Genomic DNA, 14,249 nt, shown 5'->3' with positions numbered 1-14,249 from the left:
CTACAAGATGAAAAAACGTGAATTTCTGGGAGAGAAAAATCTTACCATTTGTACTATGATACCAGCTAAAAAAAGGCCTTATAAAAATCTGTGCATTCTAGAGAGGATTTTAACCCATTCCTTTCCATCTAAAAGGCATTGTTGAAACTGACTAAGCTGTGGATGCCCTGTAATCTATTTTGTTATTGGTTTTGATCTAATTTGACATTTTTACTAAAAATTGCGACTAAATAGCTGAAATATTTGGGTTCTCCATTCAGAATGCAGTTGATGTTTTCCATGTTATCTTGTTTCAAGTTTTGTACTTTTATTGCTGATTTTCATGCCAAATTTCTTACATCAGTTATTCAGTGTAGTTATAGCAACATAAAGACATGCATTGGATTTATTTAGGGATATAACATAAAGAGCAGAGTCAAATAGCTCCACTTTTGATATAACACTTTTCTTCATAATGTGATCAATATAGATGAATAAGAATGGAGGTAGGGTATACTGTACACCTATGTAATTATTGACTTACAACCTAAATATAGACTATGTACGTCTTGATAGAATATCTTGTTTATACCATATAATTCATAACATTTTGAAACAGCTTTTCTCTTGGCCTTTTATGCCTTTGCCAGATCTACAAAGCTTAAATAAAGATCCTTGTTATATTCCTATGATTTCTCATCTTTTTGTCTTCTGATTATGGCATTATAGTTTCATTGAGCTGTTTGTAGATTTTATTTAAGTAGCTTGCATATAACTGAAAGTGCATTAGTTAAATAAACTAGTGTATTCTTTACTAATGTACCTTTTAAAATCACATTTCTCCGTCCTCTCAGACATTATATGTCTTTAACAGGCTTATTTTCTTTTTCTGTTTATGTAGACTTTAAAAAAAAAAAAAACTCTTTAAAGCCAGGGCTATTTATTCTAATGATGCAGCTCTTGCCACAAAACTCAACCTTTTCCACACTTCTTTAGCCATTTGCTATAACCCCCATATAAAAATAGATGCTACACATCCCTCCATAAATTAAAGATACCAAGAAATTATATACTTGGTTTAATCCTTTATCCAGGTGTAAGCAAACAAAGTTTGCACCTGAAGTATTTTTAGGACTGGGGCAACGCGTGGTAAAGGTATGACTTCACATCACTTGCCTTGGTATCCCATAATGCAAAGCACATCTCCTTGCAGACATGTATACTTCTATGCATTATGGGAAGGGTCACCACCCAGACCAGTTTCAACCTTGATTGAGGTTTCATCAGTGGGAGCCAGACCCAGAGGTGATACCAAGGTTGAAGTAATGCAGACGTCATATTTTAATATACGAGTTGCCAAAAACCTTATTATAATACTCTGGATTTGAGATAGTTGTTGTTGAAGGTTTTCCACTTGGTTATACTCTAAATTAAAGATACCAAGAAATTATATACTTGGTTTAATCCTTTATCCAAGTGTAATTTTTGTAGAAAGGCATAAACGTTGGTGACACATGACTATTAAATAATTTAAGGAATTTGCAACGTATACTGGAATATTAATTAAAAGAAACTTTAATAAATACTTCCTATATTTCAGCAATGTCACATTGCCATCTTTATGGGAACATACAAATATGACACGTGCACACAGGAACTACAAAAAACAAATGAGGCAGAAGATAAGAAACTACTGTTGTTCCTAAAGTCCTAATGGTGCCTCCTAGTGGGCTATATTGGGTTGTCTTGGCCGTTGGGCTGATGTTCTCATGATGTAAGTCTCCCAAATTTGTTGAGGTTTGGAACGTTTCTAGAGCTGAGGCTGATTCTATGAATAATCTTTCATACTTGAACTTGCTGTGGTGTATTGCTTTGGTTTCTTCCAACGTATTCTGTGGCAGGTATCCAGAGCATGGTCTGCAAACCCAGAGTGGCTGTACTGGTAAAACCAGATGTAGTCTTTGTGTTCTGAAATCCTGATATTTGCTATCCTGCCTGTTTGGCCAAAGTAGGACAGTTTACAGCTGCAAGGGACCTGACACCCCAGGTAGGTCCAGGGAAAGTGGTTGGTCATCTGAAATGAGAGCTTACCCATCATATTCAAACCACACTCAAAATTAGCAACCTGATCCACTCACCAAAGCACAAACTTCATCCACTATAACATTGTTGAGTGCCCTGTGACTGTGACCTGGCCTACTGTTAACCTCCACCTCAGGGAATACAAGAAATACATTCACTGCCATCGTTATGGCAAGTGAGAACTGGGACTATGTTTTTGACCCTTCACACAGATGAAAGAAAACTAATTTTGCTGCATATAAGTCGCAAGGCAGATAGATTATTTTCTGAGTTGACAATAGCATTGACACTCCAAACCTCAAGCATAAAAACTTCTATTTATATTGTAGAATTTTGGAAAAAGTCATAATTCTCTTAAAATTGTTTAAATTAGGAAAGAAAAAACTAAGCCATTTTTGGCAATGGAGCCTTTGTGACTAGGATAAAAAAAAAAAGTTAAATTGAAATGAGGTTTTAATTAAAGGATATTAATTTACATACCTGTGTAAAAAAATTTAAAAGTAAAGATGACAAAAACTTGGCATTTGATTAGAGCCAAAACAGTATACAGTTAAAAGCGATGAGCACAAGATACTGACAGCTGAGTGCAGAAAATATAAACATAAGACTAAAGACAAAAAAAATAAATAAATATTGAAAAGATCAATTACTCAGATTTTGGATGTGAAAAAACTGAGAATAAAGAAAAGGAATAAAAAAACTGTTATATACATAATAAGGCAGCAACAAACATGATGGGAGCTGGCTATTTTGTTAAAACATCATCAGATATGAGTAGCAAAAACTCTGAGCTGCATGGTGTTTTTTTGAAATGTGTTAGGAAGAGTTTTTGATTGGTTTGAGCGTATTTGGAAATTGGACTGGTTTGAGAGTATAGGGAAGTAATGTATTTTGTTTAATTTTCACAAAGGGGAACAGTAAATAGTATTTTTGTGTTTATGACACATTGAGTGGTTCTTATTGCTAGTGATTCAGAACAACATAATTTGGATTCATTTTTTTGGAAATCGATAATGACGACCTTTTCGATTTCAGGGGGTATTTAGTTTGTATTGCATGTAAGGATATTTGATTTGTGAGATTTTTGTTGTTGCTGGTTTTTTTTTTTTTTTTTTTTTTTTTTTTTTTTTTTTTTTTTTTTTGTAGTAGAAAATAAATAGTCAGGTATGGGAATATTACAATCTTGATAATGCTCAATTAAGCAAGACTACAATGAGCCAGTTATTTAAAGAAATAAGGAAGAATAAAGTATTATTAATGGAATATTTATATTTAAAATATTGATTGAAATAATGAAAGAACTGATTATTCAGTGCATAATAAATTCTAGGAACAACTTGATGAGTGTTATCTGAAGCAATGTATATATGAACCTACTAGAGAAGACAGGATCTTTTCATACAAACTTCAGAGGAATTAGTGATACTTTAATTAATTATTTAGAATTCGATAGCAATCATTTAATCTTTAAAGGGGAAGTAAGACTGAAGGGAGGAGTGCTAATTAGATATCAGAAATATACTAACTGGGGGACATTATTTGATGGAAGTTGACAATAGTGCAAAAGGAATAACACTGAGGGACATCTTTCATAATTTAATGTTTATCTCTAGAAGGATTTTTTTTTTTTTTTTTAATAAACCTAGAGTCAAGTTGTGGATGGATAATCAAATTCTTCATTCATGAGTAGGCAAAATGTGCCTACTCTTCAAATATTAAAACTCTATGAAGCTGATCAGAGTAGTCAATTCTTTAGATGAACTAAATTCTATACAGCACAGTATTAAAACATTAGAAAAGGTAAACATGAAAATGGACTTTAAATTTAATGTGAACAGATGCAAGTATATATGATTCAGAAAAAAATATAATGTTAGGTGGACAGGCTTTAGAAGTGTCAATAAATAGAAGGGTTTTGGTTGACAGGAGATTTAATTTCAAGAATCATATTAGTGAATCAACTTTTAAAGCAAAGCTCAACAGATTGTAGGCTTATTAAAAGAAGTTTTATATGTAAGAGGAAGGAAATTATAAGATCATTATATAGATTTCTAGTCAGAATTTTTTTGTCCAGGTTAGCTGAGCAGTTAACATATCTGCTCTTAAACAGTAGGCTGCAGATTTGAATCCTACTATGAGAACATAGATGTGTTATGAATGTGTTTAGGTGATAGTTGAATTTTTTAATCCAAAACTGTCTTTTACAAGTGGGATTTGGGATTCACATGAAAAAATAAAAGTTATGACTAGAAAGAGAGAGAGAGAGAGTTATAACTAGAGGTCAATTAATCACAACACAATTAAGTAATCAAGTTGAACATGCAAATATTTATGTATTTGTGTATAAATATGTAGGAAAAAAATAAAAATTAAACAACGTGAAAGAATGAAATAGAGAAACTGAGTGAATCTGCATAAGTAATATGGAAAAACTGAAAAACTTTAAAAACTGACCTTGAACACAATTTTGTAGTTAAACTATTGGTGTTATGTACATGTACTTCTGCTTCTTCTTCCTATTGCCGTGCATCCCAACTTGAGCCTTAAGCTCCTGGATTTGTTATTTCCAGCCCTGTCCAAAGCCTTACTTCTCCAGTTTGAACCTACCATTAGTCAAGATTGCAATATGATGATGTTATCTATCCATCTTGTTCTTGGTTTTCCTCTTGGTCTTTTACCAAGAATTTCACTATTTATAGCCTTCTTAAGAATCTAATCTTCATAAGCTACATGTACATCCACACATAAATATAAAGTTGAGTAATTTGTAAAGTTAATGCCATTGCTACCTTAATGGATGTATGGCTCCATCTTTACGTTTATATCTAGATCATGCACATATAAATATGAATTTATGCCATTGCTACCTCCCATCTAAGGTGGAAGAATAGTAATATTTTTCAGTGTATTTCATGTTAGAGAAAGAGGAGTGCGTTGTCTATTGTTAGAAGACAAAGTTGATGAATTTGAGGTGTTACAATGTAAATAAAGCTGTGAGACTTGCGATATTTCAGTGTATGTTAAAGATGTGTGCAGGCAAATTGATATTTCCCATGACAAGGAACGGTGTCCTGAAGAAGGGAAGGTAAGACCTCTGCTAAGAATCCAAAATAGCAGAGTTAAACTACAGAGAGTGCTTTATATTTCAGGGTAGAGGTGAGAATGTTGAAAAAGTTAGTTAGGGCTGGAATGCATAAAGGATTGACAAAAACAGGTATCTGTGGGCAAAGCATGCCATGCATTTGTTAAAAAGGAAGATCTTGATTCATTTTGTAATTGGTTGCATTTTACAATAATATGGCTCAATAATATTTCAGATTTCAAGAGCATTTGTCTCTTCCCAGTTTTCTATTTTTAACCTTTAAGGAACCTAAGTAGATACAAATGAAACTTAAGTTAGTTGAGAGAAAACATCATTATAAACCTTATATGTGAACATTATATATCCACTTTCTTAATAACTGTTGAAAGAAACAGATTTCCGTATTTGCAAGCTGTGAGGTTTGTGTTTGTAATTTTCTTTGTTGCTTCCTAGTGTTTACTTTCTTTGTCACATAGAAAATTACTGTTTCTAGTTGTATTAAGAGATTACTCTAATTTTTTATTAAAGTATTAACAATTTCTATGTGTAAATTATTTTAGAGTCAAATATAATTTGCTTTTTCATTTTAGATATGTCCTCATCTGCCATGGCCATGGATGTTTTACTCTTTTGGCTCTTTAGGAGTTATATGGGTATTATTCTGGTTACTCATGTATACTGAAATTCCCAGCTCGAGGGAAGATGAACTACCTCTGGTCTTTCCAAAGGTGAGATTAACTCTTGATAGCATAATGAAAACATCTGCCACAAGAAAATCAAAATATTTCACTAATTTGTATTATATAAAAAGTTACCAATAAAACATTTCAAAATTAATGTTTTATATATATAAAAGACTATTGTGAAATTTTGTTCATAATGCTTCTTTTGCTTAGTTGTAGAAATTTCTTTATACAGTTAATTTTAGTAACAGACTTTGAAGAAAAATTCAGCGAGAAAGGCATATGGTGAAAAAAAAACAGAATTATGTGACTTAGGACATTAGAGGCAGTCATGGAAAAGAAGAAAGTATATTGAAAGTACCTAGCAAGTAAGTCAGCATGGGCTCTGAGAGAACGCAAAGAAAAATGTAAGAAAGCGAAACAGTGTGTAGAAGGAGCTAAGAAAGTCATGGGAAGATAAATATCAGGAAAATGTTTTGGAGACTATTCAACAAGGTTAAAAATAGAGGAAAGAGTGCATTAAAAAGGAATCGAAGATGATAAAGGTGACATTAAAAACAGAAAATATTCTAGATATCTAGAGTAATAACTTTAAAAGATTGTTAAATAAAACAAGAAGTGACAGAATGATGGTAGAAAATATTCAAGAGTTGTAGTCAGGAGTATATATATATATATTATATATATATATAAAAAATGAAGATGGTTTGCAGAATCAAGTAGACAAGAGTGCATGCTATTATTCATCTATATGGATTGCATTATGAAGAATAGTGGCATTAAACCTAATATGAAAATTAGAGATGTTAATTTCAGCTCTTTATAGATGTTATAATTTTAAATAAATCCAGTACCAGTCTCCTGGATGCCTTAACTAATTTGAATAATTGCCGTCACATATTTGGCATGAAAAGCAGCAATAAAAAGACACTGAAAATAGGCTGGAACTTGGGAAAACAGCTATATTCTCAATGGAGAACCTACAGAACATTTAAAATATTTCAGCTGTTTAGAAACAATTTCTTGTGAACATGGCAAATTAAATATCAAAATACATAACAGAATAAACAAAGCCAGTATGATTGGGGAGTGAGATGAATAGATTTGTATGGTGTAAGAGAGAAATTAGATCAAAACAATAAATTAGCCATTTACATGACGCTGTTCAAATAAATTTTAAGTTATGGATCTTAGAGCTTGGTTAGAAATAACAGTTGATCAGAGACTAGATGGCACAGATTTCTAGTCTCAGATTTGAAATAATAAAATTAGGAGGAGTGAATGGATGTATCAATGTTAAAGTCCTTCTTATTTGCAAGCTGTGAGGTTTGTGTTTGTAATTTTCTTTGTTGCTTCCTAGTGTTTACTTTCTTTGTCACATAGAAAATTACTGTTTCTAGTTGTATTAAGAGATTACTCTAATTTTTTATTAATGTATTAACTTTAATACATAAATACATAACTTTAATTCACTTAAACAGAATAGAGGTGCCAATGCTAGCAAAACAGGATAGCAGAAAAAAAGACCAACATTTAGGTGGACTGTTGAAAGTTTATTTTTCACTTGGTTAGACTATAATAAATTTAGTTTAATCCTTTATCCAAGTGTGAGCAAACAAAGTTTGCGCCTGAAAATATTTTCAGGACTGGGGTAAGGTAGTGCAGCTCTTAGCAAAGGTGGAGCAAGCTAACATCACTCCTATCTCAGTATCTCCCATAATGCAAAACACATCTCCTTGCAGATATGTATAATGTTATGCATTAAGAGACGGGCCACTACCCAGACTAGTTTTGACCTTTATTGAGGTCTCTTCAGTGGGAGCCAGGCCCAGAGGTGGAGATACCAGGCAGAAGCAATGGCAGGTCAACTTTACCTATAGGAGTTGCCAAATGGTGTGCCACTTTTTTATTAAATTACTCTGGATTTAGAGAAAGATGTTGAAAGTTTATTTTTCACTTGTTAGATTGGATAAAGGATTAAACTATAATAAATTTAGTTTAATCCTTTATCCAAGTGTGAGCAAACAAAGTTGGCGCCTGAAAATATCTTCAGGACTGGGCTAAGGTAGTACAACACCGGGCAACTCGTAGCAAAAGTGGAGCAAGCTAACCTACCATTTGCTAACCTGTCATCATAAGTTGACCTGCCATTGCTTCTGCCTGGCATCCACTGCCCATCCCTTAATGCATAACATTATACATATTTGCAAGGAGATGTGTTTTGCATTATGGGAGATACTGAGATAGGAATGATGTTAGCTTGCTCCACCTTGCTCCACCTATGAGTTGCCCGGTGTTGTACTCCTTACCCAGTCCTGAAGATATTTTCAGGTGCAAACTTTGTTTGCTCACACTTGGATAAAGGATTGAACTAAATTTATTACAGTTTAACCAAGTGAAAAATAAATTTTCAACATCTTTCTCTAAATCCAGAGTAATTTAATAAAAAGGTGGCACACCGTTTGGCAACTCCTATAGGTAAAGATGACCTGCCATTGCTTCTGCCTGGTATCTCCACCTCTGGGCCTGGCTCCCACTGAAGAGAACTCAATAAAGGTCGAAACTAGTCTGGGTAGTGGCCCGTCCCTTAATGCATAACATTATACATATCCACAAGGAGATGTGTTTTGCATTATGGGAGATACTGAGATAGGAGTGATGTTTATTATTATTATTATTGTTCCGGGGAACTCCAAGGAGTCGACAGACTCATCGAGGGAGGCCCTAACATCATGTCTGGAACAACTATTCAACATTCACACAGTATCTATCATATCTTGCCTTGAACTCATTCACGGTCGTGGCACCCACAACAGACTCTGGAAGCTTATTCCACTCATTCACCACTCTCCAAGTAAAAAACCTAGCTCTAACACCCTTGTCAACCACGCTCTTGCCCAGCTTCCATGCATGCCCCTAGTCCTCCCACCACCAGTCATATTTTCAAAAATATCTTCTGGATCAATCTTATAAAAACCCTTCAGTAATTTGAATGTCTCAATCATATCACCCCTCCTTCGCCTATCGTCCAATTTCTGCAACCCACAAATCCTCAACCTATTCTCATAAGGTTCATTCCACAGACCTGCTATCATCTTGGTCACTCGTCTCTGGACCCTCTCCACTTCCTCCCCATTACGAAGAAACCCTGGTGCCCATAACTGGGCACAGAAGTCCAGATGAGGTCTTATCAAGGCTCAATACAGAGGAACAACAACTTGTTTGTCTCTGCATGTTAAAGTATTTTTCATAAGCCAAGTGATTTGGTGAGCTGTTTTAGTCACTTTTGCAATGTGCCCCCTAAACTTCAACTCCCTATCCACCAGCACTCCCAAATCCCTGGCCTCATCAATCTCCTGGAGTACGGTTCCACCAATGCGATATACTGCTGCTATTCTTTTCACCCCAAAGTGCATAACCTTACACTTTGCCACATTAAATTGACATCCATTTTTCCTAGCCCAGTCCTCCAAACTATCCAAATCATCCTGTAAAATTTTGACATCCTGTGCACTCACAATTGCTCTACCCAACTTTGCATCATCAGCAAACAAGTGAACACTTCCTCTCAAATCCTTTCCAATATCATTGATGAACAAATTGAAAAGCAGTGGTCCAAGAACAGAGCCCTGCGGCACTCCACTAGTCACAAGACGTCTTTTTGACTCCACTCCTGAATAAACCACTCTCTGGTATCTCTCCTTCAACCACCCTCCTATCCATCTTACCAACCCTATATCTATCCCCATCTGCTCCAGTTTACTAATTAGGGTTCCATGTGGTATCTTGTCAAAGGCCTTGGCAAGGTCCAGTAGTATCACTGTAAACCCATTACCCCTATCCAGTTCAGCCGTCACTGTGTTATAAAACGTGAGCAAGTTACTGAGGCATGATCTACCTTCACAAAACCATGTTGTCCCCCATACAATATCCCATTTTCATCTATCCAATCCTGTATTCTTTTCTTGACTAATTTCTCTAAGACCTTGACAATGATTCCTGATATGCTAATCGGTCGGTAATTTACAACAGCAGTCTTGGAACCACCTTTATGCAGTGGAACTATTTTCCCCTCCTTCCACCCACTCGGGACTAACCCAGACCCGAGACTCAAATTAAACAAAATGGTCAAGGGTACTGACAATTCTTTAGCTGCTTCTCATACTACACGAGCTGGTATACCATCCAATCCCACATATGTATTGACATTGAGGTTATGCAATAGACTACTCATCTCCACTTCATTCACCACAATTCCCGTATAATCTACTGGTTTGTTCATTTCTGCAATGTCACCACCTGGATGATATATTCTTGCAAAGTGCTCACTCAGTAACTCAGCTATCTCAACTGATTCAGTTACCTCCCTACCATCGGCATTCTTTAAAATGATTCTGCCATGTACATTTTTCCTTTTACTTGCTATATATCTAAAAAACTGTTTAGGATTTTCTTTAGCCTGCATGGCCAATGTTCTTTCGTAATCCTTTTTTGCTTTTCTTACCACACTCGTCACCCTTCTGGCCTGCGCTTTATACCGTTCATGTGCCTGTCGGTCACCTTTCTCCTTAAATTCCCTCCATAGTTGTTTCTTTTTTTGCAGCTCAAGCTTAATGGTGTTTTTCATCCATTTAACCCCTACTTGATTTATTATTCGGACTCTAGGTATACAGTCAGCCATTGCTTCATGCAAGCACTTCTTAACTACCTCCCATGCACTATCAACTTCTAGTCCTTGCAGTTGTACATGCCATGGCACTGAGCCAATCAAACTCCTAAGCTTGTCATACTTTCCAGCCCGATAATTCTACATGTACCCTGTCTTAATTGAAAATTCTACACCTTTAGCCACTTCCCAAGTCAAGACCCTATGATCACTCTCACCGATTGGTGGCAATGTGGTCATATTTGTTACAGCCAAATCCTCGGATGTAATTACTAGGTCAAGCACTCTCTGACCCCTAGTATTTTCCATTACATGCTGTCGCAGATAGTTATCCCTTAATAACCGCATAAAATCCAATTCCTTCCTCCCGTGTGTCCTCTCCTCACTCCAATTGATGCGACCATAGTTGAAATCTTCCATAATAATCACCCTCCTTCCACTCATTTCTTCTATTTGCTTGTGCATACTGTCACCACCATCTTTTCCATCACTTGGTCTATAGCAGCACCCAATTGTATATTTAGTTCTGCTAGCCACAATCTCACACCAAATGGCCTCAAATGTGCTCTTTTCTCTATCTTGCAATTCAACTTCTATTCTCCTTGGCTGTAGCTCATCAGCTATCATCAACAATACTCCTCCCCCCATTTTATTCTCTCTGTCATTCCTGAACACACTATACCCATCACATTCAATCCCACTAGCTATATCATCTACAGTCAGCCATGTTTCACTAATACCAAAAACCTTTGGTCTGGAAGTGCCAACCATGGCCAAAAACTCTTCCTTCTTGTTCCTAATACTCCTAATATTAGTGTACATGAATTTAAGACCCCCATTAGCCCCAACCCTATCTTGATGCCTTATATTAACTATCCCACTCTGGTTTGTTGTCCTTATTTGCTCTAGCATATTATATTCATTCTTACATTCAACTGCCTCCCTAAGGACTGTATATCTACTCCCCCCCTTAACAAATCTAGTTTCCCTGAATTTGCACATCCACTACATTCAGCAACACTTTCTCAAGTCTTCTTACACCATAACCATTCAAATGCAAGCCATCCATCTTATATAGATCCTTTCGCCCATCAAACTCACTCCACACGTCCACAAATTCCACACCACTCGTCATACATAACCCACGCATAAAGTCATTCGCAATTATGGCCCTCCTTTTAAACATTTCACTGTCATACCGTGGCAAAAGACTAATCATTCTAACTCTCTCACTCTTTTCTTTTGCTACCTCAAACAATTCATTCAGGTCTTCTATCATTTCCATTTTATCTCCTTTCAAATCATTCGTACCTGCCACAACAATCATTTCTTTCACCCTTTCCTTTTGCTCTCTAATGGACTCAGTTACATCCTTTATGGTCGCACCAGGTTGTTACGATTTTGTCAAATCCTCTACTAACACACCTTGTACTAACGAGTCTCCATAGAGCACTCTATCCTTCATTTTGTTCATGTTCACATTCATACGCCTATTTTTCCTGTCATACCTTTTATTATTGGTTGGTTCATTCAGTCAACTTTTGTTCATGCACTCTAGCTGCTGTTTTGCCCTTTCTATCGCACCATTCAACAACGCGATCTCACTCAATGCATCTATCTCATCTTTTTTATTCTCTGAGAAACCATTAATACTATCATTTACACTTTCTACATTCACACTCTCATAATTCTCATGTACAACCTTGCCGTTCCTTGTCATATCGCTATTTTCATCATTCTGAAGTTTGACAAAAATATCACACTCACGATCTGAAATACACTTCAATTCCTCATTCTCCCTACATTTTCTACACACATTCAATCCTTTATTATCATCTATCCACACTCCGACCGCAAAGCGTACATTTCACAGCTAGTACACTGACTCATTTCTTTTATACTGCCGTTTTTTGATAACGATGGCGAACCATCATTACTGGCCGCCATTTTCCTTCGTACAGGTGCCATAATTATTGCAACGTGTTTTATCAAATAATAAGTTATAACACACCAAAAACACACAAACAGACGCACTAAAATACGCAAGGCAAACAAAACTACGCAATATTAAATAATTTTATCAACGATAACTGAAAATAATACTTATCTTATCAGGAGCTTGCACGAACACTACACACTACGATATAACCTCGAACTCATAATGTTAGCTTGCTCCACCTTTGCAACGAGTTGCCTGGTGTTGTACTACCTTACCCCAGTCCTGAAGATATTTTCAGGCGCAAACTTTGTTTCCTCATCACTTTGCTCATACTTGGATAAAAGATTAAACTAAATTTATTATTAGGTGGACTGATGCAGTTAGAATTGCCTTAGGAGACCAAAATATAAGATCTGACTATATTGGAGTTGTAACAGATAAGACTAATTTGGAGGGAAATTGATGACATGAAGTTAGTAGTAGTAATGTAAACTTATCATGTAGTATTATCATAGTAGTTTGCCGGCCGGGTTGGCCAAGCGATTAGTGTATCCGCTCTATAGCCAAAAGGCTGTGGGCATGGATGTTTGTGATTGTGTGGAAATACTAGTAGTGGTGGCTGGCAGTAGATGTCGTTGGTGTAGTTGGTGGATTTGGTTGTGGAGTAGGTGTCCATTGAGTCTTTGGACTCCCTGGAGGTGTCGCATAATAATAATAATAATATCCCATGATGATACATCAGAAATTTGATGATAGTGGTGGTGCTTATTTTACAAATGCTTGTATTGATTGTAATAAAATTAGGTTAAGATTCAAAAAAATACTGTCATTTTTTAGTTAATTGGTTATCCAAGTTCAGTGTAAAGAGGTGATGACTATCTACACTGTATCTCAACAGATTTAGAGAAGAGAGAGTGCATTACTAATGCCAATGCTAATAAACAGCAGCCATGAGAAGGAAATTAATCATTATAATTTCTCTATTTTGCACTGACTCAAGAATTTTTAGGAGATGAATCCAGATGTAAATTCAATGGTTGGATGGCTTTGTTGTTTTTACAGTTTGAGTTGGCCAAAGATAAAGTGAGAACCTTGTTTCTTGGATGTTGAGACAGTGATAATTGTGATATATTTATACCAAGAAAGACCAAGAAAGATTATATTATTCTTAGAAGAAATGGGTCATTTTGTCTAAAAATTAGGTATATTACCAAAAATCAGTATATGATCTGAGAAAAACGGAATTCATTGTTAATGAGATTATCAGACCCTACTGAATAATAGTGTGGACCTATATTTAAAGTGGCAGAAGTAGATACTCTAGAATTTGTGTTCATTTCTGTAGTAAATGTAGTTTGCAAATGAAAAAAAGAAGCAGTAGAATGAACTTTCATCTTCAAACTTCAAAATGATGGATAATATTTGTTTCTAACTAGAAGGATTTTTCCACCCTTGTTTATTTCTGCATTACATAGTTTGCAATTGTCATCTTCAAAACAGTGGATTACAACTGGATTTGTTGCCATTAATATTTTATCCTCCATCATTATGTGACCATGTAAAAATCTTGTTACTCAGTTTCAAGAAACAGAAGTCTGGCCATAAGATATGCACCTTAAGCATTCTCTTTCTCAAATCAATTAAATGTTTTTTTAATTCATGAGTAACTAAAGTTTCTCTAAACTTTTCCATCACACACTTGTCCAATGGTGAGTGATATCATTAAGAAGATTAACAGTGGCACAATCCATACTGTTATATAGTGATGAGCATTCATTGTCCCAAAATTATGGAGATTACTGATATGTTGGAACAATA

General features: G+C 35.5%; 1 protein-coding gene across 2 annotated transcripts in view; it reads left to right on the top strand.

The window, feature by feature from the left end:
* The window catches only part of LOC150095574 (uncharacterized), a 148,531-nt gene that overhangs the window by 99,279 nt on the left and 35,003 nt on the right, over positions 1–14,249 (top strand). For both annotated transcript variants that reach the window (XM_090410180.1, XM_090410179.1), the window contains exon 5: positions 5,734–5,871. In XM_090410180.1, the coding sequence (XP_090266306.1) occupies positions 5,734–5,871 (138 nt within the window). The remainder of the gene's footprint in view (positions 1–5,733; positions 5,872–14,249) is intronic.

The sequence above is a fragment of the Typopeltis vanoorti genome, chromosome 20, assembly GCF_054136105.1.
Source record: "Typopeltis vanoorti isolate ZY-2024b chromosome 20, IOZ_Tvanoo_1.0, whole genome shotgun sequence".
NCBI classification, from domain to species: Eukaryota; Metazoa; Arthropoda; class Arachnida; order Uropygi; family Thelyphonidae; genus Typopeltis; species Typopeltis vanoorti.
Note: the sequence above shows the minus strand (reverse complement) of the source record. Positions and strands in the feature narration are given on the sequence as shown.